Raw genomic sequence first — 22,559 nt, forward strand, 5'->3', positions numbered from 1 at the left:
CCTGGCTAACACGGTGAAATCCCATCTCCACTAAAAATCCAAAAAAAAAAAAAAAAAAAAAAGCCGGGCGTGGTGGCGGGCGCCGTGGTTCCAGCTACTCAGGAGGCTGAGGCAGGAGAATGGCATGAACGCGGGAGGCAGAGCTTGCAGTGAGCCAAGATCGCGCCACTGCAGTCCAGCCTGGGCGACAGAGCAAGACTCCATCTCAAAAAAAGAAAAAGAAAAAAGAAAACCCTGGAATTCCAGTCCGACCGCAGAGGGCTCATCCAGCGCTCCTGGCATCCACTGGCTTCCCCACGGCGGGGCGCCGGGCTCCCACACTCTGCTCGGGTGGTCTCCTGCCTCGATGTGCCCCTGCCCCCCTTGCAGGTGCCCCCACTCTTCACCTGAGCCCAGCACCCACCCTGGGCCGCCCACCCGGCACAGCGCCTGCTCTCTGCTCGGCCCCGGCCACCCCAAGCCGGTGCAGGGTCCATGCTGTTCTCCCAACCGCTGGCTCCCCACCGCCCCTGAGGATGCTCAGCCTCATGCAAAGGTCTCAGGACGAAATTGTCCAGGAAGGGAAGGCGAGCGGGAGGAAGGGGGCGGGCAGACAAGCTGTGCGGCCTCTTCTCGCCTCTCCCGGCTGCGCCCTCAGGTCCCTGATTCGAGCTTCCTGCCCCTACCGCCTGCCTCCTACCGGCGCGTGACTGCACTTAGGGCTTCCTGGAAGTGCAGGCTCGCCTCTCCATCTCAAGATCCTTAACTTAGTTACACCTGCGAAGTTCCTGTTACCACATGTGGCAGCACTCCCAGGTTCCACGGACGGGGATGCGTCTCCGTGCCATCGCTCAGCCGACCACACAGCCCTCCCGACCCCTTCCTGTCTTGGACGCAGCTGAGATTTCTGGAGCACAGCAGCCGTCTTGCAGCTGTAGCGAGTATTTAGAGTTCATAGCACAAGCCTGGCCCTGTTTAAGTTGCAGAAATAACACATTTATCTCCAGGATTTGCCCCAACCCTTGCTCATCTCCAGACCTCAGCCTTCCTGATAGAATTCCACCTCCCTGGTACAGACGCTCGGGGCTCCTCAAGACACATTTTAAATCTCTTTTCTTTATTGAGCTGAAATTCACATCACATAAAATGAACCGTTTTAAAGCGCACAATTCGGTAGCATTTAGTCTATTTGCGATGTTGAGTGACCCTCACTCCCGTCTGGTTCCAAACTCTCTCCACCTGGAAGAGAACTCCCTCCCCCGCGAGCATCCCTCCCACCGCCGCCCCGGCAAGCCGGGCCTCCTCCTGCCTCCGGACCCGCCTGTTCTGGGCCCGCATAGAAACGGAAGCTCACAGTCGGGGCTGTGTGCCTGGCTTCCGTCCCCCATCGCCGTTCTCCAGGCTCGCCCCCTGCAGCCGTGCGGGCCTCATTCTTTTCCTGGTGGAATCCTGTTCCCTGGTGTGGAGGGCCACGCTGGGGTTATTTGTCGATTGTTTGTGGACACCTGAGCAGCTATGAAGAGTCTGCTTTGAACATCCGTGGACAAGAATTTGTGTGACACCTGTTTCCGATTCTCTTGGGTTTGTCCCAGGAGTGACCTTTGGGGTCAGATGTCCAAGTTCACAGTCACACTCGAGCCGTGACCTCGGCCGGGGGCTTGCCGGGTCCAGTCCTGGCCTCAAGATGCCCCTGCAGGGTCAGCCCGCAGCAAGCGGTCCCAGAGCAGGGAAGGGCTCGAGGAGGGCCTCCCGGGGCTGGGGCACCTGCCTTTCAGGTGAAATATCAGACTGTTCAAACCAGACCATAGCAATGGCACTGGCGCGGAGTGTGGTCACCAGGGAACCGCCCTGCGGTGATGGCCCCGGCGGGGAGAGGGTGGGTGACGCGCGCTGCGGAGCATCTGCCCTGGTGGAGGTGCAGCCCCACTCAAAGGTTCACCGTGAGAGTTAAAGACGTTTACTGGGAACCCTGAAGCAACCACTAAAACAACAAAACAGAAAATTCTGGCTCATAAGCCAACAACTGCAATCAAACAGGATCATCAAACAGAATCCAAGGAAGGAAGAGGAAATGGGAAAGGGAGAGCCGGTGACAGCAGCCGGAGCAGAGAGCAGGATTAGGGCGTTGCCTCCGCACAGTGAGACCAATGGGAGTGGAGAGCAGGATAGCAGGCATGACCTCTGCACAGTGAGACCAATGGGAGCGGAGAGCAGGATGGTGGGCGTGGCCTCTGCACAGTGAGACCAATGGGAGTGGAGAGCAGGATGGCGGGCGTGACCTCGGCACAGTGAGACCAATGGGAGTGGAGAGCAGGACAGTGGGCGTTGCCTCTGCACAGTGAGACCAACAGGAGCAGAGAGCCGGCCTGCTGCAGGTGTGGCCTCCATGCAGTGAGACCAATGGGAACAGAGAGCAGAATGGTAGGCGTGGCCTCCATGTAGTGAGACCAATGGGAGCAGAGAACAGGAAGGTGGGCGTGGCAACTGCACACTGAGACCAATGGGAACAGAGCAGGACAGCAGGCGTGGCCTCCACGCAGCCACAGCCACACCAGAGCAAGTGGTCAGACAGCCCCAGTTAAGAGCAGAGATTGCCAGGGAGGGTAGGACAGCAAAACCCAACGCTAAACTGCTCATGAGAAATGCACTTTAGATATAGACACCAATAAGTCAAAAGGACAGAAAAAGCTATGCCATGCAAACAAAAATTTTTAATAACTGCAGTGACTATGTTAATATCAAAGTAACTTCAGGGGCCCAGCATGGTGGCTTATGCCTGTAATCCCAACACTTTGGGAGGCTGAGGTGGGCAGATGACTTGAGGTCAGGAGTTCGAGACCAGCCTGGCCAACATGGCGAAACCCTATCTCTACTAAAAATACAAAAAGTAGCTGAGCATGGTGGCGGGCGCCTCTAATCCCAGCTACTTGGGAGGCTGAGACAGGAGAATCACTTGAACCTGGGAAACAGAGGTTGCAGTGAGCCGAGATCGTGCCACTGCACTCCAGCCTGGGCAACAGAGCGAGACCTCGTCTCAAATAAAATAAAATAAAAACAAATACATATTAAAATTTTAAAAAATTGCAGCTGGACACGGTGGCTCACGCCTGTAATCCCAGCACTTCGAGAGGCCGAGGCAAGTGGATCACCTGAGGTCAGGAGTTCGAGACCAGCCTGGCCAACATGGTGAAACCCCGTCTCTAATAAAAACACAAAAATTACCGGGGCATGGTGGTGGGCGCCTGTAATCACAGCTACTCAGGAGGCTGAGGTAGGAGAATCACTTGAACCCGGGAGGCGGAGCTTGCAGTGAGCCGAAATCCCGCCACTGCACTCCAGCCTGGGCGACAGAGTGAGACTCCGTCTCAAAAAAAAAAAAAAAAAAAAAAATTCCCAGGCAAAGAGCTATCAAGGTTGAAGATGCTCTCAGGCAGTCTCAGGCGGGCAAGGGTTCAGGCACACATTTATTCCCTGCATATTTTCTTTGGAAGCTACCAGAGGAAACATTTAGGTAAAGTAAGGGTGCACACCAACAAAAAGAACCCAATTGGAAGGACAGCAAAGGGAAGCTCCAGATGACCGCCTCGCAGCACTTAGAGGTGGAGTCTGGGCCGGGTGCAGCGGCTCACGCCTGTAATCCCCTTGGGAGGCCAAGATGGGAGGATCACTTGAGGCCAGGAGTTTGAGACCAGTCTGGGCAACATAGCAAGACCCCTTCTCTACAAATAAATAAATTAGCTGGGCATGGAGATACGTGCCTGTGGTCCCAACTACTTGAGAGGCTGAGGCGGGAGGATCCCTTGAGCCCAGGAAGTGGAGGCTGCAGCGAGCTGGGATTGCGCCACTGCACTCCAGCCTGGGCAACCATATCTGTCCTCACGAGACACAGGAACCTCATGCCAAGGGAAGAGGCTTTGGGGAAGAAAATATGCAGCATAAAGTTCCTGATTTCTTGCCACATGAACTCGACAATGAGCTTGTCAAATTGTGTTAAATTTTTTAGCTGTGACCTTTATGTTGGGATAGCACTGGATTTATAAGTGAATTTGGGGGAGAATCGATGTGGATCTGAAACACCACACAGCTCTCAGGGCTCATTCTGTTTCCTCTTCCGTCATCTGGTGAAGGTTTTGATTTTCCTCATCTAAGTCTCAGAGCTCGTGGTGAGTTTACTTCCAGGTGTTCAAGCTTTAAGGACGGTGTTGAGTTGTCGCGGGCTGCTGTGGCCCAGGTGACTCTGGACATTTTCTGTTTGTATCTCACTCCCTGGCCGTGGCAGATGCTCCACTTGCCAGGTATCCTCAGCTCCTCACGCCGCGAGCGCACGCAGGACGGTGCGTCCGGCCCTCATGGCTATTCTGGTCACAGGCCGTCAGGGAGGGTGCGCTGCCTTGGGCCCAGAGCCTCAGCGCCGGCGTCATCCTCTCCAGAGCCTCTCATGTTCTCCGCCACAGGCGCCAGGAATGTTTCCAAGGGTGACATTCCAAGGACATCTCCAGCAGCCTGGCTCTCAGTGAGGAAGACAGAGCAGGGCGCCCAAGGGGCACACGTTGGATGAGAAGGACGCGTGGCTGTCCCAACCCTGGGAGCGGGGCTGCTCCTCAAGGCAGCATGGCCTCACCTGTCCTTGCTGATGGGCCAGCTGACCCCTCTGACGCCTTCCGGGAGCGTTTCCAGTGCTTCTCTTTCTTCCCGGGAAGATACTGGGCCGGCGCCATCAGGGGTGGCTCGTCGGTCGTGGTGGTGGTCTCGCGTGTCTCCTGTGTTTTTTTGACGTCAGCCGGGACTTCCCGGTCACGGTGAGTAGGACGGGCAGCGGGCATGACTTTCCTTGCTCCTGTCTTTGGTGGGGACGTTCCTAATGCTTCCAGGAAAGTATGATGCTTGCTGTAGGTGTATGCGGAAGAGTTTAATATTCAATTACTAGATTTTCTTCAATGTTAGCTTTTGTTTTTGTTTTTGTTTTCTTTTTGACACGGAATCTCACTCTGTTGCCCAGGCTGGAGTGCAATGGCGCGATCTCAGCTCACTGCAACCTCCACCTCCTGGGTTCAAGCGATTCTCCTGCCTCAGCCTCCTGAGTAGCTGGGATAACAGGCGCCCACCCCCACGCCTGTCTAATTTTTGTATTTTTAGTAAAGACGGGGTTTTGCCATGTTGGCCAGGATGATCTCAAATTCCTGACCTCAGTTGATCCACCTGCCTCAGCTTCCCAAAGTGCTGGGATTACAGGCATGAGCCACCGCACCCAGTGATGTTAGCTTTGATGTTAGCTTATTTTATTTTTTTTTGAGATGGAGTCTTGCTCTACTGCCCAGGCTGGAGTGCAGTGGTGCAGTCTCAGCTCACCACAACCTCCGCCTCCCGGGTTCAAGTGATTCTCCTTCCTCAGCCTCCCGAGTAGCTGGGACTACAAGCATGCATCACCATGCCTGGCTAATTTTTGTATTTTTAGTAGAGACGGGGTTTCACTATGTTGGCCAGGCTGGTCTCGAACTCCTGACCTCGTGATCTGCCCGCCTCGGCCTCCCAAAGTGCTGGGATTACAGGTGTGAGCCACTGCGCCCGGCCTGTTTATAATTTTTAAATCCTCCTTTTATCTGTGGCTTTTTTACCTGTCACATTTCTAATGCTGATTGCTATTTCCTCTCTTTTGTCAATTCAGCGCTTGTCTACCTTGTTCTATTTGGTGAAAAACAAATTTGGGGTTTTCTCTTCTTCTCCCCCCACTCTCTCTGTCTCTCTCTGTCTTTGTGTCTCTGTCCTTGTATGTCTCTGTCTCTGTATCTCTTTGTGTGTCTCTGTCTCTGTCCTCTGTTTGTGCGTGTCTCTGTCTCTGTGTCCCTGTCTCTGTGTCTCTCCTCTGTCTCTGTGTATCTGTCTCCATGTGTCGGTCTCTGTGTCTCTCCTGTGTCCGTCTGTGTCTCTCCTTGTCTTTGTGTCCCTGTCTCTGTCTCTCTGTGTCTCTTTGTGTGTCTCTGTCTCTCCTTCTCTGTCTCTGTGTCTCTCCTTCTCTGTCTCTGTGTCTCTCTGTGTATCTTTGTCTCTGTGTGTCTCTGTCTTTGTGTATCTCTCTCTGTGTCTCTCCTCTGTCTCTGTCCTTCTCTGTCTCTCTGTCTCTCCTCTATCTCTGTCCATCCTGCCATCGCACCGTCTACTGAAGTGCTCACTACGCGCCCCTCCTCCCCTCCGCGCGCCCCTCCTCTCCGCCCACAGTCAGGATGCAGGAGGTTTCCCAGTTTGCACCCTCAGTGTTGCTCTTCCCGCTCTGAGAAACCCTCCTAGCGACCAGGCTGTCTGGCCTCCTCTGCTGTGAGCGAGGGTCCTGGCCTCCCGGCGTCCCTACGGTGGCCACAGCCCTCACAGTCGCTTCCTCACCTGGGCCCAGACTGCGGGCTCTCGGGACCCTTCACGGCTGAGCCTGCACTGAGCAGTTGTGCGGAGACTGAGTTTCCTCCTACAATTGCAAACTTCCATCTTCCCCGGCACACCCACTTAACATCAACATGAAGGCAGGAGCCTGACAGTGTCTCCGACGTGTCCTGCTGGCACTGGGCAATCCTGTTTGAAGATTCCGGATCTAGACACTGGGGCGCGGGACGGCTTCAGACAGGTAGAGGTGTGCGTGGAAAATTCAGTTCTCAGCAGCTTCTAATCAGGATGGAGGTTTGTTTTGACTTCTTATGGGAATCGCGTTGAGAGGTGACAGCATGCTGGCAGTCCTCACAGCCCTCGCTCGCTCTCGGCGCCTCCTCTGCCTGGGCTCCCACTTTGGTGGCACTTGAGGAACCCTTCAGCCCACCGCTGCACTGTGGGAGCCCCTTTCTGGGCTGGCCAAGGCGGGAACCGGCTCCCTCAGCTTGCAGAGAGGTGTGGAGGGAGAGGCACGAGCAGGAACCCGGGCTGCGCGCGGTGCTTGCGGGCCAGCTGGAGTTCCGGGTGGGCGTGGGCTTGGTGGGTCCGCACTCTGAGCAGCCGGCCAGCCCTGCCGGCCCCGCCGGCCCCGGGCAATGAGGGACTTAGCACCCGGGCCAGCGGCTGCGGAGGGTGTACTGGGTCCCCCAGCAGTGCCAGCGCACTGGCGCTGCGCTCGATTTCTCACCGGACCTCAGCTGCCTTCCCGCGAGGCAGGGTTTGGGACCTGCAGCCCACCATGCCTGAGCCTCCCACCCCCTCCATGGGCTCCTGTGCGGCCCGAGCCTCCCCGACGAGCACCACCCACTGCTCCACAGCGCCCAGTCCCATCGACCCCCCAAGGGCTGAGGAGTGCGAGCACATGGCGCAGGACTGGCAGGCAGCTCCACCTGCAGCCCCTGTGCAGGATCCACTGGGTGGAGCCAGCTGGGCTCCTGAGTCTGGTGGAGATGTGGAGAACCTTTATGTCTAGCTCCGGGATTGTAAATACACCAGTCAGCACCCTGTGTCTAGCTCAGGGTCTGTGAATGCACCAATCGACACTCTGTATCTAGCTACTCTGGTGGGGCCTTGGAGAACCTTTATGTCTAGCTCAGGGATTGTAAATACACCAATCGGCACTCTGTATCTAGCTCAAGGTTTGTAAACACACCAATCAGCACCCTGTGTCTAGCTCAAGGTTTGTGAGTGCACCAATCGACACCCTGTATCTAGCTGCTCTGGTGGGGCCTTGGAGAACGTTTGTGTCGATACTCTGTATCTAACTGATCTGATGGGGATGTGGAGAACCTTTATGTCTAGCTCAGGGATTGTAAACGCACCAATCAGCGCCCTGTCAGAACAGACCACTCGGCTCTGCCAATCAGCAGGATGTGGGTGGGGCCAGATAAGAGAATAAAAGCAGGCTGCCCGAGCCAGCAGTGGCAACCCGCTCGGGTCCCCTTCCACACTGTGGAACCTTTGTTCTTTTGCGTTTTGCAATAAATCTTGCTACTGCTCACTCTTTGGGTCCACACTGCTTTTATGAGCTGTAACACTCACCGTGAAGGTCTGCAGCTTCACTTCTGAAGCCAGCGAGATCACAACCCACCAGGAAGAACAATGGCAAGACTTATACTCCTGAAGCACCATCCGAAGCATCCAGAAGGAAACCAAACTCCTCGGGACACCGCCGACCTTTAGAATTGTAACACTCACCACGAGGGTCCGTGGCTTCATTCTTGAAGTCAGTGAGCCCAAGAACCCACCAATTCCGGACACAGCGTGATGGCGGCTGTGTCTGTCGCCCACACACGCCCAGGGAGGTTCACACCTGAGCAACTCGTATCCACAGAAAACATGGCTCAGCCCCATCTGTGGGAAGACTAAGTTGATTTTCCATTCTCCCATAGAAAACATTACCAAATTGCCGTTTTGTAAACGTGATCCAAGGCTGTGCAGTCAGGAACTTTAGGGTAAAAAACGTGCCATGCGATTCTGTGTGTGATGCTGCCTGTGAGAGCTTCCTACACTCATGGTGTGCTGGGTCTTTCACCGTAAGTATGTTCAGTTTTAGGCCTAACGCTGTGTTCATAATGTCATATGCCTTTTCTTAAGGAAGTCGCCAAAACTGTGTAACTTCAGGCTGTGCAGAGTTGACCGCGGCCAGGTGTTCCTGCCCCTGCAGGTCTCTCCTGGGGGAGCCTCAGATGGTCTGGCAGTCACAGAGATGCAGATTGTTTATAATTAGTTAGGAAAGGAAGACCCACGTGCCGGGGAGGGACTCGGGAACAAGACAAAAACAAATACGCAGCAGCCCAGGCTGAAAACGGCAGGGATGGGGTGGGCTGGGGACGGAGGCATTTCCGGGAACGTCAGGCAGATGGAATCAGAAACCAAACGAGGCAGAAAAACCCTCCCCCAGCCGCGCAGAGCCCAGTGCTGCCCTGGGGAGTCGGCCAGAAGAGTTCTGGGCCTGAACCAGGGATCCCCCGAGGGGAAGGGGAGGTGACCATGGAAGCTCAGCCAGGGCCCGGGGAAGGGGAAGGGGCCTGGGCTTGCGTCCCGGACGCGGGTGCCTATGTGCCGAGGACTGCCCGTGCCAGGGACAGGGAGGGAGTGATTTTTACCTGCGGTGACCACATGGGCTTGCACCCCTTTATTTGACGCCCCTGCAGTGGGGGGGAGGTGACAGCAAACCCGATACTCTGGCCCTGGCCTCGCCCCCCACAGCATGGCCTGTGCCTCCCGAGGCTTTCCAGGAGGCCGCTCTGGCACGGACCCAGCAGACGCCACCTCTCTGTGACCCCAGATTTCCTTCAGATTTTATGCTTTTATTATTCAAAACACAGAAGGGGTGAGACACGGCTGCTCAGTCGGCCAGGAGCCTTTATTGATGTTTAACAAAGTCAGGCTACACCCGGGTGCCTGGGATTTGTTCTCACAGACACTTCGCGCCACCAGGCTGGTCATAGCCTTTCAGAGCCCCAGAAACAGCAGCACAAACCGTAAGGGAAGCTTCCACCGGAACCAGCCCCAGCACAACGCGGTCCTGCGTGAACATGCCAGGGCCCAGGCCGGCCCCTCGCGCCCAGGTTCCAGCTCGCATCACTGAGGGAGAAGCCAAAGCTGCGGAAACGTGCAGGGGACGGGCCCGAAACTGCGGAAACGCGCGGGGGACGGGCCCGAAGCTGAGGAGACGCGCAAGAGACCGCCCCGAAGCTGAGGAAACGCGCGGGGGGAAGACGGGCCCGAAGCTGAGGAAACGCGCAGGGGAAGAGCCCGAAGCTGAGGAAACCTGCGAGGGGGGAAGACGGGCCCGAAGCTGAGGAAACGCGCGGGGGACGGGCCCGAAGCTGAGGAAACGCGCGGGGGACGGGCCCGAAGCTGAGGAAACGCGCGGTGGAAGAGCCCGAAGCTGAGGAAACGCGCGGTGGGAGACGGGCCCGGAGCTGAGGAAACCTGCAGGGGACGGGCAGAAGCTGAGGAAACGCGCGGGGGGACGGGCCCGGAGCTGAGGAAACCTGCAGGGGACGGGCCCGGAGCTGAGGAGACGCGCGGGGGACGGGCCCGAAGCTGAGGAAACGGGCGGTGGGAGACGGGCCCGGAGCTGAGGAAACGCGCGGGGGACGGGCCCGGAGCTGAGGAAACGCGCAGGGGACGGGCCTCGAAGCGGCCGCAGAAGGAGGACGTGAACCCGGGGCCACAGCATCTCCCGGCACCGGCCTCGTGGGGGTCGGGACAGCACCCGGAGGCCGACGCCCACGCTCAGCTCCCCAGAGGGATGCCCACGAGCAGCGCCAGGCGCCCGGAGCTGCTCCCAGCGCCCACGAGGGGGCCTGGTGGTACCCGAGGGCTGTGAACAAACTCCACCTCTGGGTGCCGGGACCCTTTCACCCCCGATGGGAGCTCTGGGCTCCAGCAGACACACACTTGCGCCCCCACAGCGTTTGCGCCGCTAGCGACCTGGCCCCCTCCCCTGCCCCCGACCCCAGGGCTCAGCAGAGTCGGAGCCTGCACCGCGCGGCTTATCCCATGGATTTCCCGTCAGGAAAAGCCACAGCAGAGGTCGGGGGAGGGAGGGGAGAAGCCAGGATCCTCCTCCTCTAGGGCTGGTGAGGCTGTTCCCTCTCTAGCCTGAAGACGTCCAACCCCAGCTGCCAGGGGAGATGGTCCTGGGTCCCCCTCCCCGCGGCCCCACAGGCTCTGACGGTCTCTGACAGGGCACCCGTGCCCTGCGGGGCCTGGTGGGCTCAGTGCCAGCCCAGGAGCCTTCTCTGCGGCCCCCACTTTATGAGATGGGCGGTGAAGCCCCGGCCTCTCCCAGCGGGGGTGCCCGGGTGCTCTGCCCGCCCGTGGGTTCAGAGCCCACCTCTCACAGCCGCGGTCCTGGCCCAGTTCCTGGGTTTCTGTGTGACTTCCCTGTTGCGGCCAAGGGAGGGTCTGGAGGCTGAGCCCGCACCCAGGACTCACCAGGGGCAGGCACTGGGCCAGGATCCCGGTACGGGGCATGCAGCGGAAGGGGCTGTACTCCCTCAGCTGGATGCAGCACTGGCTGTTACACTCCTGATGGCTGCTGCAGAAGTCGCCGTTGGGCTGGGGAGGCAGCCAGGCAGCGGTCGTGGAGAGGGGCCATCTCCGGCTACCCCTGCGCCATCTGCCCCGGGTGCCCGCAGCTCACCTTGCGCCAGGGCACACACTGCAGGAAGACGGTTTGGGGCGTGCACAACTCCTGCGGGCTGCTGTTGTTGCGGACGCAGCAGTTGCTCTGGCACTCTGAGTCGTGCGAGCATCTATACCCATTGGGCTATGGGACAGGAGACGCGTCATCCGTGCACCTGCCATCAACTCCCTGGCTCTTCAGGGGCAGGTAGGAGGGGGCCACAGGCAGTCTCGATCCTCCACCCCCACCCCCTGCACGCATCTCACCTTCCTCCAGGGAAGGCACTGCAGGAAGATGGTCTTAGGGGTGCAGAACGTGTGTGGGTCCAGGCTGTTGATGGTACAGCAGTTGCTCTGGCACTCCTCGTGGCTCCCGCATGGCTCCCCGATGCCCTGAAACGCCATTCACCAGCTCGCTCACCTGTTCCTGGGCAGGGCCTGCAGACTCAGCACTCAGGAAAGTCCTGCCCTCTCCTTGGCTCCCCTGTGTCACCATCCTTCAAACTTGGGTTCCCTGAGAAGTTTCTGGAACAAACCCAGACTGCCGTGGTTCTGGCAGGTCAGTGCTGGGGGCCCCAGGCTGAGAAAGGGAATGTCTACTGTGAGCCACGTGGAAGAGGGTAAACCAAGGCACTGAGGGCAAGGATGCAGCAGCGGAGCATGGGCGAAGCTCGCAGGCCGGCCCAGTGCCTGGCATTTTACAGGAGAAGAAATGGGCTCAGGGAAGGCGAGCAAGGCGCCCAGCAGAGGTGAGCTGAGAGCCAGGCCTGCCCCCCGCGCCACAGCTTGTAGCCACCCCCCACCCACACACACAGAAGGCGCCGCCATGTACGAGACCTCTGGTCTTGTTTGCTCAGAGTGTTGTGGATGAGGATGAGGCTATGTCTATTGATGTTACTGCATTCCACCCTAAAACTGAGAGAATTTTAGGATAACAATAGTAATCCCATTGCATGTTAACATAAATAACAACTTTTTATTAAAAGTGGATATATTTTCTGGCCGGGCACAGTGGCTCATGCCTGTAATCCTGGCACTTTGGGAGGCTGAGGCCGGTGGATCACCTGAGGTCAGGAGTTTGAGAACAGCCTCGTCAACATGGTGAAACCCCATCTCTACTAAAAATTCAAAATTTAGCCAGGCGTGGTGTGGCGCGCCTGTAATCCCAGCTACTCGGGAGGCAGAGGCAGGAGAATCGCCTGAACCCGGAAGGTGGAGGTTGCAGTGAACTGAGATCGCGCCACTGCACTTCAGCCTGAGCGACAGAGCAAGGCTTCATCTCTCTCTCTCTCTCTCTCTCTCTCACACACACACACACACACACAGAATTTACAAAGTAATAGAAAAATGGGTATATTTTCAAAAGCAGAAGTGCACACTGGTGCAGCTCCCACGTGGCCCCGATCTTTCCTGCCTGGTTGACGGTGGCCGCGGTGGCCCCAGGGCTGCTCCTGGTGCTGGGGTCGCCGTCCCATAGCCTCATGTGTACTTGGGCAGCACAGCAGGGTGTGTGGCCAGGAAAACGAGTGTGGCCTCAGGGAGGGTTTCATCCAGGAAGGCACTTTGTGTCCCTTTGAGAGCCTCCTGACGGAAAGTGGCAGCCCCCACGGGTGGGGCCTGCAGGGGCCTCAGGGGCGCCCGGCACCCACCTTACAGCACGTGTGGGGCCTGCAGGGGCATCAGGGGCGGCTGGCACCCACCTTATGGGACAGGTTCAACTGCTTCTTCTGCGGCCCATGCCCTGCCATGGACCCCAGCAGCAGCAGCAGCAGCAGCAGTAGCAGCAGCGTCCACCCCGGGCCGGCCATCGGGCGCGTGGACCTGCAGAGAACCAGGATTGTGTGGGAGTGTGTCCACGCCAGCCTTGTCCTGCCCGGCGCCTGGCGCTGGCCTCCCCACTCCCTTCCCGTCCCTTCCCGCTCCTTTCTCTTGCAAGACAGACTTTTAAAAACTTAATGGACTTTATTTTTTAGAGCAGTTTTAGGCTTACAAAAAAAGTGCAGAAAATGTAATTCTCATATGCCACCTTCTTTCCCCTGCCTCAGTTTCCCCTATTATAAACATGCTGCACTCGTGTGACGCATCTGCCCACCATTGATAGACCCACAGGGACATGCCGTCATCACCCGGAGTCCACAGCTCAGACGGTATGTGCCTGCTGCGGGTTTGGGTGAGTGCGTTCTCACAGAACTGCCATTTCAGTATCCTGCAGAGCAGATCCGATGCCCTAAAAATCCCCGTGCCCCGTCTATTCGCTCCTCCCTCCCCAGCTGCTGACAGCCACCGAGCTTTTCACTGTCTCCTTGGTTTTGCCTTTTCCAGAATCCCGTTTGGTTGGAATCGGTCTGTAGCCTTTTCGGGTTGGCTTATTTCACTGAGTAAAGTGCAATTTAAGGTTCCTTCGTGGCTTTTCATGGCATAATGACTCATTTCTTTTTAGCACTGCATGGAAAATGGATTTTTTTTAACACATCGAGGCAAAACATGAAAAATGGATTTTGAAGAAGCCTTTTCCCAGCGGACAATGGTTCCCCTGATGAATTTGAACGTGAGCACCTGCTGTGAGCGGGAGCGGGAGCCTCAGCCTGGGGTCCCTCCTGGAGGGGCCCTTGCTGCCCAGCCCCGCAGCAGCGTGGGCGTCAAGACGAAGCAGCGGCATTGCCCTGCGTGTGGTCAGCAGCCAAGCTGTGCTCATTGTGAGCCCCACGCCCGGACGGCGCCGCCCCCACCACAGCGACCGGCCCAGGACAGGGTGGACGACAGGAACCCTTCCTCGGGACTCTTCCAGCCGGGCCCAGGCGGAGACGTCATTACAGTCTCTCTTTTCCTCCCGGGTTCCAAAGCCATACGGGAAAACCCAGTAGACTCCACAAATCATGAAAAGTGACGAGAGAGGCCAGACCAAGATCAACACAAAATTCAAAACGATTTCTCCACACTGGCCATAAATAACCAGAAAATAGAAAATGAACACCATGCACACTAACAAGATAAACCATTCATTATGTAAGATGAAGGGCGAATATGAAGTCCACACAAAGAAAGTCCACCCTTGGCCTCCCCCTCGGCTCCCTCACCCCTTGCTGTGAGACCACAGACCACTCAGGGCTGCGCTGGGGCCGAGGGGCCGGGCAGGGTCTCCCTGTCTCTGTCTCTCCCTGTCTCTCTGTCTCTGCCTCTCCTGTCTCTCTGTCTCTGCCTCTGTCTCTCCCTGTCTCTCTGTCTCTCCCTCTGTCTCCTCTGTCTCTCTCTCTCTCTGTCTCTGTCTCTCCCTCTCTGTCTCTGTGTCTCTCTTTCTCTCTGTCTCTCCCTCTGTTTGTCTCTTTCTGTCTCTGTCTCTCCCTCTCTGTCTCTGTGTCTCTTTCTCTTTGTCTCTTTCTCTCTGTCTCTCCCTCTGTTTGTCTCTTTCTGTCTCTCCTCTCTGCTCTCTTTGTCTCTCCTCTTGTCTCTTGTCTCTCCCTTTCTTGTCTCTCTGTCTCTGTCTCTCCCTCTTTCTCTGCCTCTCCCTCTTTCTCTGCCTCTCCCTCTCTCTCTCTTTCTGTCTCTGTCTCTCTCTGTCTCTCCTCTCTGTCTCTCCCTCTCTCTCTCTTTCTGTCTCTGTCTCTCTCTGTCTCTCCCTCTCTGTCTCTCCCTCTTGTCTCTCTCTGTCTCTCCCTCTCTCTGTCTCTGTCTCTTTTTTTTTTTTTTTTTGAGACGGAGTCTCGCTCTGTCGCCCAGGCTGGAGTGCAGTGGCGCAATCTCGGCTCACTGCAAGCTCCGCCTCCCGGGTTCACGCCATTCTCCTGCCTCAGCCTCTCCGAGTAGCTGGGACCACAGGCGCCCGCCACCACGCCCGGCTAATTTTTTTTTTTTGGTATTTTTAGTAGAGACGGGGTTTCACCGTGGTCTCAATATCCTGACCTTGTGATCCGCCCGCCTCGGCCTCCCAAAGTGCTGGGATTACAAGCGTGAGCCACCGCGCCCGGCCCTGTCTCTGTCTCTTGGATCCCTTTGATTATTATTTTTCTTAAATTCCTCATATTATCTTGCGTGCATTCAGGGGAAATGTGGAGCTCTGGCCACAGCCTATAGCCGCCTGCTGGGGAAACCACAGCAGATCAGGACTCAGTGACTCCACTCCCCACTCAAGACCAGCCAGAGGAACCCAAATATGGATGCCCACCTCCCCCATGCCCATCACAGGGGCAGCCAAGCCCCGGCAGTGGCCTCCCCACATGAGCAGTCCCGCACCCACACCTCTGCCTGCAGCTGGGCAGCCTCCCCGCTCCCAGCACTCCCTCCTGTCTTCCCTGCCGCTGCGTGAGCACCATGAGGTCAGGAACTGATTTTACCTCCCTCACAGGAAATCAAAGGTCAAAGGTCTTAGATGCCCCTTGCACCTGATCCTGGAGCCCTGACCCCAGACAAATGAGTCATATCAACACTTTCCAAGATGAATGGCCACATCCCCAGCCATCGGGCAAACTTAGCCCTGTTTCCAATCATATCAAGCCTATTCAATATAACTGTGTTTAGAGATGGGGCCTTGCTCTGTTGCCCAGGCTGGAGTGCAGTGGTACAATCACAGCTCACCGCAGACTCAACCTCCTGGGCTCAAGTGATCCTCCCAGCTCAGCCTCCCAAGTAGCTGGAATGACAGGTGTGAGCCACTGTGCCTGTTTTAAATATAATTTTTAATGTAACTACATAAAAGCTAAATTGAATCACAACCAGAACTTTTTTAAATTTCAAGTTTGCAGTACCTTTCCTGTACTTGGAACCAGGAAAAATTTTTTTCTGGTCTCAAACCTTTTTGTAGGCCCTTGCAAAGTTCACAGGCCTCGTTTCCAGATGGAGCACGATGTGCCTGACAGATCAAAGGGCCCTGCTCGGCCCAGGAACAGGCAGCTGCTTGTTCTGGGAAAGTCCAGTGTCTAACAGGTCACAGATCACACCGTTCACAGCAGCGTTTTTCACGACGGCCAGAGGGTGGACGAATGTGTTACATGACCCCTGCCCCGAATGTGATATGTACGCGCAATGGGATGTCAGTGGCCCCAGAAATGGCAGCTCAGACCCAGGGGCCACACAGTCACCCTGAGGACCTGATGCTGAGGGAACAAGCCCCTCTCAGAAGCTCAAATACCGTTTGATCCCACGTGTGAGGTCCCCAGAGTCGTCAAACCCACAGAGACAGTACGATGGTGATGCCCAGGGCAGGTGGGAGTGGGGGTTGGTGTTTAATGGGGCTGGTTGACATTTGGGAAGATGTAGAGCTCTGCAGATGGATGGCAGTGAGGGCTGCACAGCAACATGAACGTGCTTCATGCCACTGAACTGTGCACTTAAAAATCATTAATGTGGCCTGGGCACGGGGTGGCTCACGCCTGTAATCCCAGCACTTTGGGAGGCCAAGGCGGGCGATTACCTGAGGTCGGGAGTTCAAAACCAGCCTGACCAACATGGTGAAACCCTGTCTCTACTAAAAATGCAAAATTAGCTGGGTGTGGTGGCGCATCCCTGTAGTCCCAGCTACTTAGGAGGCTGAGGCAGGAGAATCGCTTGAACCCTGGAGGCAGAGGTTGCAGTGAGCCGAGATCACGCCACTACACTCCAGCCTGGGTGACAGAGTGAGACTCCATCTCAAAAAAAAAAATTGTTAAAATGGTCAACTTAAAGGTATTTTACCACAATAAAAGCGAAGGTCACAGGCAGACCTCAGGAGTGCCCTGGAGTTGCTGTTGCCCCTGGGATGGAAGCTCATTATTTTCAAATGTTCTATACAGGGGGTCTCTATTCCAGGACATTTGCTTAAAAATCTCTTGGATCAGACACTTCTTCAGTTTTCCCTACAATTATCAATATCTAGTTTGTTTCCATAGTAGTTCAATCAGCTAAGTAAAAAGCTTGATGCTAAATCTTGTCAAAGACATTACAAATCTCCACAGATTGTCTGCGAAAGCACAGCTTTCATGTTTTGAGCATAAGACCCTGGGGCTGGTGCTATAACCCCTGCCCAGACTCTTCTGAGTTTTGGGGGCCCAGCAGGGCTGCACCGGGCACCTGTCAGGTGGGGTCATCCCCACAGGGCACCCCGACTGAGGGCAGAGCTGGCTCAGCTGCAGGGTCGATCCTGGGCGCTGGGCCGTGCACGCGTCCTGTTGACACCCGGAGGACAGGACGTGCTAGTGACTCGTGAGATTGGGCCTCCCTTGCTGAAAACTTCCCTGGTGGCTGGCAGCTGCGTGGACATTCAGCAGCCCTACCTTTTTCTGTCAGGCCCCAGCGGCCCTTCTGTGTAGAGCTGAGACAGGTCAGGCTGCAGCTTCTAGACGAGACGCCCGAAAGCAGAGAAGTACCCAGAGCAGGGACCCGGCAGCCCGGCAGCACTCCGGGCACGGTCGCAGCCCCGCCTCTTCCTTCTCCTTCCTGTTCCCTCCTTCGGTCCCAGGAGAAAGACGCAGGCAGCACCCTGGGCACAGTCGCAGCCCCGCCTCTTCCTTGTTCATATCTCCCCACATGAGAGGCTCAGCGTGGGCATCTGGACAGGGGCCAGTCCCACGCGGCTACTGACTCCGGACCACAAAGAAGCTGGAAGCAGCAGCTCCGCCTCTGCAGCCAATTGCTGGGACAGCCAGCGCTTGATTTCTCTGTGTTCTGCCCCCACTTCCAACTCAGGACCAACCAGAGGACGCCAAACATGTTCTCTCACCAACCACCGGACACCTCACTCTCCATCAGCTGCCCCTGCCTTCCCCACACCACCACCACCCTGAGCCGGCGGACCTGTGCCCCGCTCCCTGCCTGCCGATCTCAGGGTGGGGCGATCCCAAGCTCCGAACTCAGAGCCTGGGCTTGCTGTCGTCAGGGTGGTCTTTATCTATCTACACATGCATCTGCTTATGCAGTACATGCGTATGGGCTGTTTACTCGTTATTTATTTGTGATCGACCATGTGCCTGGCACTGTGGCAGGCTCGGTGGGGAAGCAGGCTGTGCCCTGGTGCCAACTTGGCACTCTCGGTCCAGTGCGAGAGCTGGGCCTGGCAACAAACACACTGCGCAGAGAGTGGTGGGCATCGTTAGGGGCACGACGGAGGTGCCAGGGGGACACCACGTAGCAGGGATGTCAGGGAGACTTCACAGAGACACCAGCACAACATCTGCTGCCAGGAGCACGGCCCAGTGGGGATGGGAGAGCGAAGAGAGCGCCGGGCACGGGGAGGAGGGGCGGGGCACAGCCCAGTGTCTGGGGAGCTGAGGCAGGGAGGGTGGGGAGGGCAGGGACAGCCCAGGAGGACACTAGAGAGGGCAGGGAGGAGCCAGCCCTGGAGCTTGAGTGCCAGTCATGTTGCCCTTTTGACCACTGAGACCATTAAAGGGGTCTCGGGTGAGAACCACAGGCAGGACGTGGAAGCTCCTGGGTGTGTGGTGGCCTCTGTAATGGGCAGGGAGAGGCTGGAAGCGAGAGGACCCATGCAATAGTGTGCACGCCCGGCCAGAGGGGATAGGAGGCTGAGTCAGGCAGGGCTGGGGGGACAAGGAGCAGAGAGAGAGGCAGGGAAGAGCAGTGGGGACGCTGAGGGGTGTGAATGTGGGGAGTCAGGGTGGGAATTCAGAGTGAGCCCTGGCCTCTGGCGACAGGAACGAGGGGTACATGTACCCAGTCTAATGCAGCACCTGCACTGTCGACCACCAGAAAACAAAGCACCCAAAACTCAGTGGCCCAAAAACATGACTTGTGATGGTCGCTCTGTCTGTGGGTTGACTGTGCTCAGCTGGGTGGTTCTCACACGTGTTGCTCAGGCATCAGCTTTCAGGTAGCAGCTAGGCTGCCGAAAATTATCTGAAGACTCAACAGGGCTGTGTGCAAGATGGCTCCTTCACTCCTGCATCTGGTAGCTGGAGGGACTGATAGGTTGGGAGCCCATCAACTCTTCTCTTCACATGGACCCCATGCAGCTCGCAGAGGCTTCCTCACAACATGACGGCCCCAGGGTGGCTAGTGCCTTCCCCAGAGCGAGAGCCCCAGGAAGATCTGCAAGGCTTCTTCTGACCTACCCAGAGGTCACACAGCATCACCTCAGCCGCATTCTATTGGCCAAAAGTGAGTCCCAGAGACGGCTCAGCATCCATGTGGGAGGAAATAAATGGAGGACTACCTAAGCCAGGGCTGTGTGCCCAAGTGGTCAGTAGAAGCCAAAGAGTGAGCAAACATCCTCACCCAGGGGAAGTGTGTAGGGCAGGAGGCAAGGTGAGGTAGGGCGGGATGGGGAGGGGAGGGGAGGGGAGCAAGCTTTTTGGAGTGATGAAAATATCCTAAATTTACATCATGGTGGAGTTTGCACAATCTTGTAATTATACTAATAACAATGAAGGTACACTTTAAATGGGGGAATTGTATAATATGTGAATTATATCTCAGACATGTTATAAGCTTTTTTAGCGAGAAAGGCCTTAAACAAATAAAAATAAATCTGTTAGTGTATAGAAAATGTCCAGAACAGGCAAATCCATATAAACAGAAAGTAGATTGGTGGGAAACAACCTAAATGCCCGTTGATGGATGAATGATGGATAAAGTGTGGTGTGTCCAGGCAACATAATACTTTTCAGCCTTAAAAAAGAAGAGACTGCTGCCATATGCAACAACATGGGTGCCCCTTGAGGGCAGTAGGCTGTGAGACCGGCCAGGCACAGAAACACAAATGCTACATGATTCCACTTGCATGAAGAATCTAAAATAATTAAACTTGGCCAGGCGTGGCGGCTCACACCTGTCATTCCAACACTTTGGGAGGCCGGGGAGGGTGGATTGCTTGAGTCCAGGAGATCAAGACATGGGAAACTCTGTCTCTACAAAACATACAAAAATAAGAAATTAGCTGGGTGTGGTGGTGCATGCCTGTAGTCCCAGCCACTCGGGAGGCTGAGATGGGAGGATTGCCTGAATCCAGGAAGCAGAGGTTGCAGTGAGCCAAGATGGTACCATTGTACTCTAGTCTAGGTGACAGAGTGAGACCCTGCCTCAAAAAAAAAAAAAAAAAGAAAGAAAATATAACTGATTTTTGTATATTTATGTTGTATCCTGAAACCTCTCTTGAACTTAATAGCTCTAACAGTTTCCAGTGGATTCCTTAGGGTTTCCCTTATACAATATCATACCATCTGCATATAGAGATGATCTTACTTCTTTTGCAGTTTTTCTTAATTTATTACCTACTTGTTATAACTAGAATTTCATAATATTGAATAGAAGTGGCAAGAGAGGACACTTTTGTCTTACTCTTGAGTGCAGGGGAAAAGCATTTATTCTCTTCACCATTCAAAATTATGTCAACCAGGCCAGGTGGGGTGGCTCAAACCTGTAATCCCAACAGGGGCCAAGAGCCCTCTTTTAAGAGCCTTTAAGAAAGACCATGCTGGCTGGGCGAGGTGGCTCAGGCCTGTAATCCCAGCACTTTGGGAGGCTGAAGGGGGTGGATCACCTGAGGTCTGGAGTTTGAGACCAGCCTGACCAACACGGAGAGACCCTGTCTCTACTAAAAATACAAAATTAGCCAGGCATAGTGGTGCATGCCTGTAATCCCAGCTACTCGGGGGGCTGAGGCAGGAGAATAGCTTGAACCTGGGAGGTGGAGGTTGCGGTGAGCCGAGATCACACCATTTTACTCCACCCTGGGCAACAAGAGCGAAACTCTGTCTCAAAAAAAAAGTTATGTCAACTGGGCACAGTGGCTCACACCTGTAACCCCAGCACTTTGGGAGAGCAAGGTGGGAGGATCCCTTGAGCCCAGGAGTTTGAGACCAGCGTGGGTAACAGGGAGACCCCATCTCTACCAAAAAAATAAATAAAAAATTAGCCAGGCATGGTGTCTTACGCTTGGAGTCTCAGCTACTCAGGAGGCCGAGGCAAGAGTATTGCTTGAACCCAGGAGGTGGAGGTGGCAGTGAGCCAAGATTGCACCACCGCACTCCAGCCTGGGTGACAGAGTCAAATACTATCTCAAAAAAAAAAAAAAAAAAAAAAAAAAAGAATTATGTTGTCACTTGAGCACGGTGGCTCATGCCTGTAATCCCAGAACTTTTGGAGGCCAAGGCAAGATCACTTGAGCCCAGGAGTTTGAGACCAGGCTGATGGGTAACACAATGAGAACCTGTCTCTACAGAAAGTGGAAAACGTAGCCTTGCATGGTGGCATGTGCCTGTGGTCCCAACTACTCAGGAGGCTGAGGTGGGAGAGTCACTTGAGCCCGGAGGTCAAGGCTGCAGTGAGCTAGGATTGCACCACTGCACTCTGGCCTGGGCAACAGAGATCCTATCTCAAAAAAAATTATGAAAAAAAAAATGTTGTCAAACTCATAGAAGTGGAGAGTAGAATGGTGGTTGCCAGAGGCTGCAGAGAGGGTAAAAGGGAGTTGCTCCTGAACAGGTACAAAGTTTCAGTTTCAGTTTCAGTTATGCAAAATGAGTATGTTCTAGGTCTGCTATACAACATCACACCTGTAGTTAACAATATTGTATTGTTCAATTAAAATTTTGTTAAAAGGGTGGGTCTCATGTTAAATGTTTTATTACAATAAAAAATAAATTTTAGGAAGAAAGTTAACTTTTTTTTTTTTTTTTTGCAGATATCCTTTAACAGATCTAAAGCTGTGTGATTTCTAGTAAGTGTTTTTGTTGAACACGAACATTCTCATCCACCTTTCAGAGCGTGGCTTCCACCCGTCTAAATCCCTGGGAGTGAACTCATGGAGTTCTGGGGGTAAAAAAAATCCTGGGAGGTCGAGTTGGCCACAGAGCCCAAGATGTTCCCCAATTTACGAATCGGTTTAGAATTCCACACAACCAGCACCTCACTACCACCAACAATTCTAACGGAAACTTTCTTCAGTGAAAACTAACTTATCTTCATTTATTTCAAGGCTGGTGCTAATTTTGGTTGTTGACTGCTTTGGCCTCCGATTATGGGAGGTATCCCGGGTGGGAACTGTCAGGGGAAGCTACTTGGAAGGCAGGACTGAGCCAGACCAAATTGCAAGATTCAAACCAGTGAGGAGGCCCAACGCAGCGACTCCTCCACAGACCCAGCAGAGGCTCTCGGGGGCTGGAAAAGGGCGCCACCTGGTGGCATCTGAGCAGAAGTCAGATGCCGTTTTCACCCACATGTCAGTACAGCTCCCGAAGCGGGTCCAGCGGGAAAGCTCCAGTATGAAGTCCCTCTACAGTGTGCCGTGAGGGTGTGTAACCACAGTTAATGGAAAGGGACCTCGCTGGACTCAATCCAATGACATCACACACGCCGTCTCCCACCTACAGAGAGAACCCCCAGGTCTTGAGTATGTGATGCCTGGAGCCTCATCTACCTTCTGAAGGCATCTCTCAGGCACGCTTTACATATGAGCAGTGTTTGGATTAACTGGAAAGGTCAGGACACCGTTGCAGCGGGTATAGGAAAGTGATAACAGCGGTGTCTGGAACATAAAGGAGAGTGTGTGTGTCCACTCTTCCCAGGGACACTGGGACAGGGACACTCTCCACTCTCCC

General features: G+C 55.2%; 1 protein-coding gene across 2 annotated transcripts; it reads right to left on the reverse strand.

Annotated features, from left to right (window-relative positions):
- Nucleotides 1–9,239: 9,239 nt before the first annotated feature.
- Nucleotides 9,240–17,471, reverse strand: LRCOL1 (leucine rich colipase like 1). Of its 2 annotated transcripts, XM_030819416.1 has the most exons (6): nucleotides 17,280–17,471; nucleotides 12,735–12,855; nucleotides 11,302–11,427; nucleotides 11,054–11,179; nucleotides 10,846–10,968; nucleotides 9,240–9,483 (listed from the first exon to the last, which is right to left on the reverse strand). In XM_030819416.1, exons 2-6 carry the CDS (start codon nucleotides 12,840–12,842, stop codon nucleotides 9,481–9,483), a joined length of 486 nt encoding a protein of 161 aa, XP_030675276.1. In that variant the 5' UTR covers nucleotides 12,843–12,855; nucleotides 17,280–17,471; the 3' UTR covers nucleotides 9,240–9,480. The 2 variants fall into 2 exon arrangements, with proteins under 2 accessions (XP_030675276.1, XP_030675275.1); XM_030819415.1 differs by lacking the exon at nucleotides 9,240–9,483 and having other exon boundaries at nucleotides 9,954–10,968.
- Nucleotides 17,472–22,559: the final 5,088 nt, after the last annotated feature.

This window comes from Nomascus leucogenys, chromosome 10 (assembly GCF_006542625.1).
Source record: "Nomascus leucogenys isolate Asia chromosome 10, Asia_NLE_v1, whole genome shotgun sequence".
Classification (NCBI taxonomy): domain Eukaryota; kingdom Metazoa; phylum Chordata; class Mammalia; order Primates; family Hylobatidae; genus Nomascus; species Nomascus leucogenys.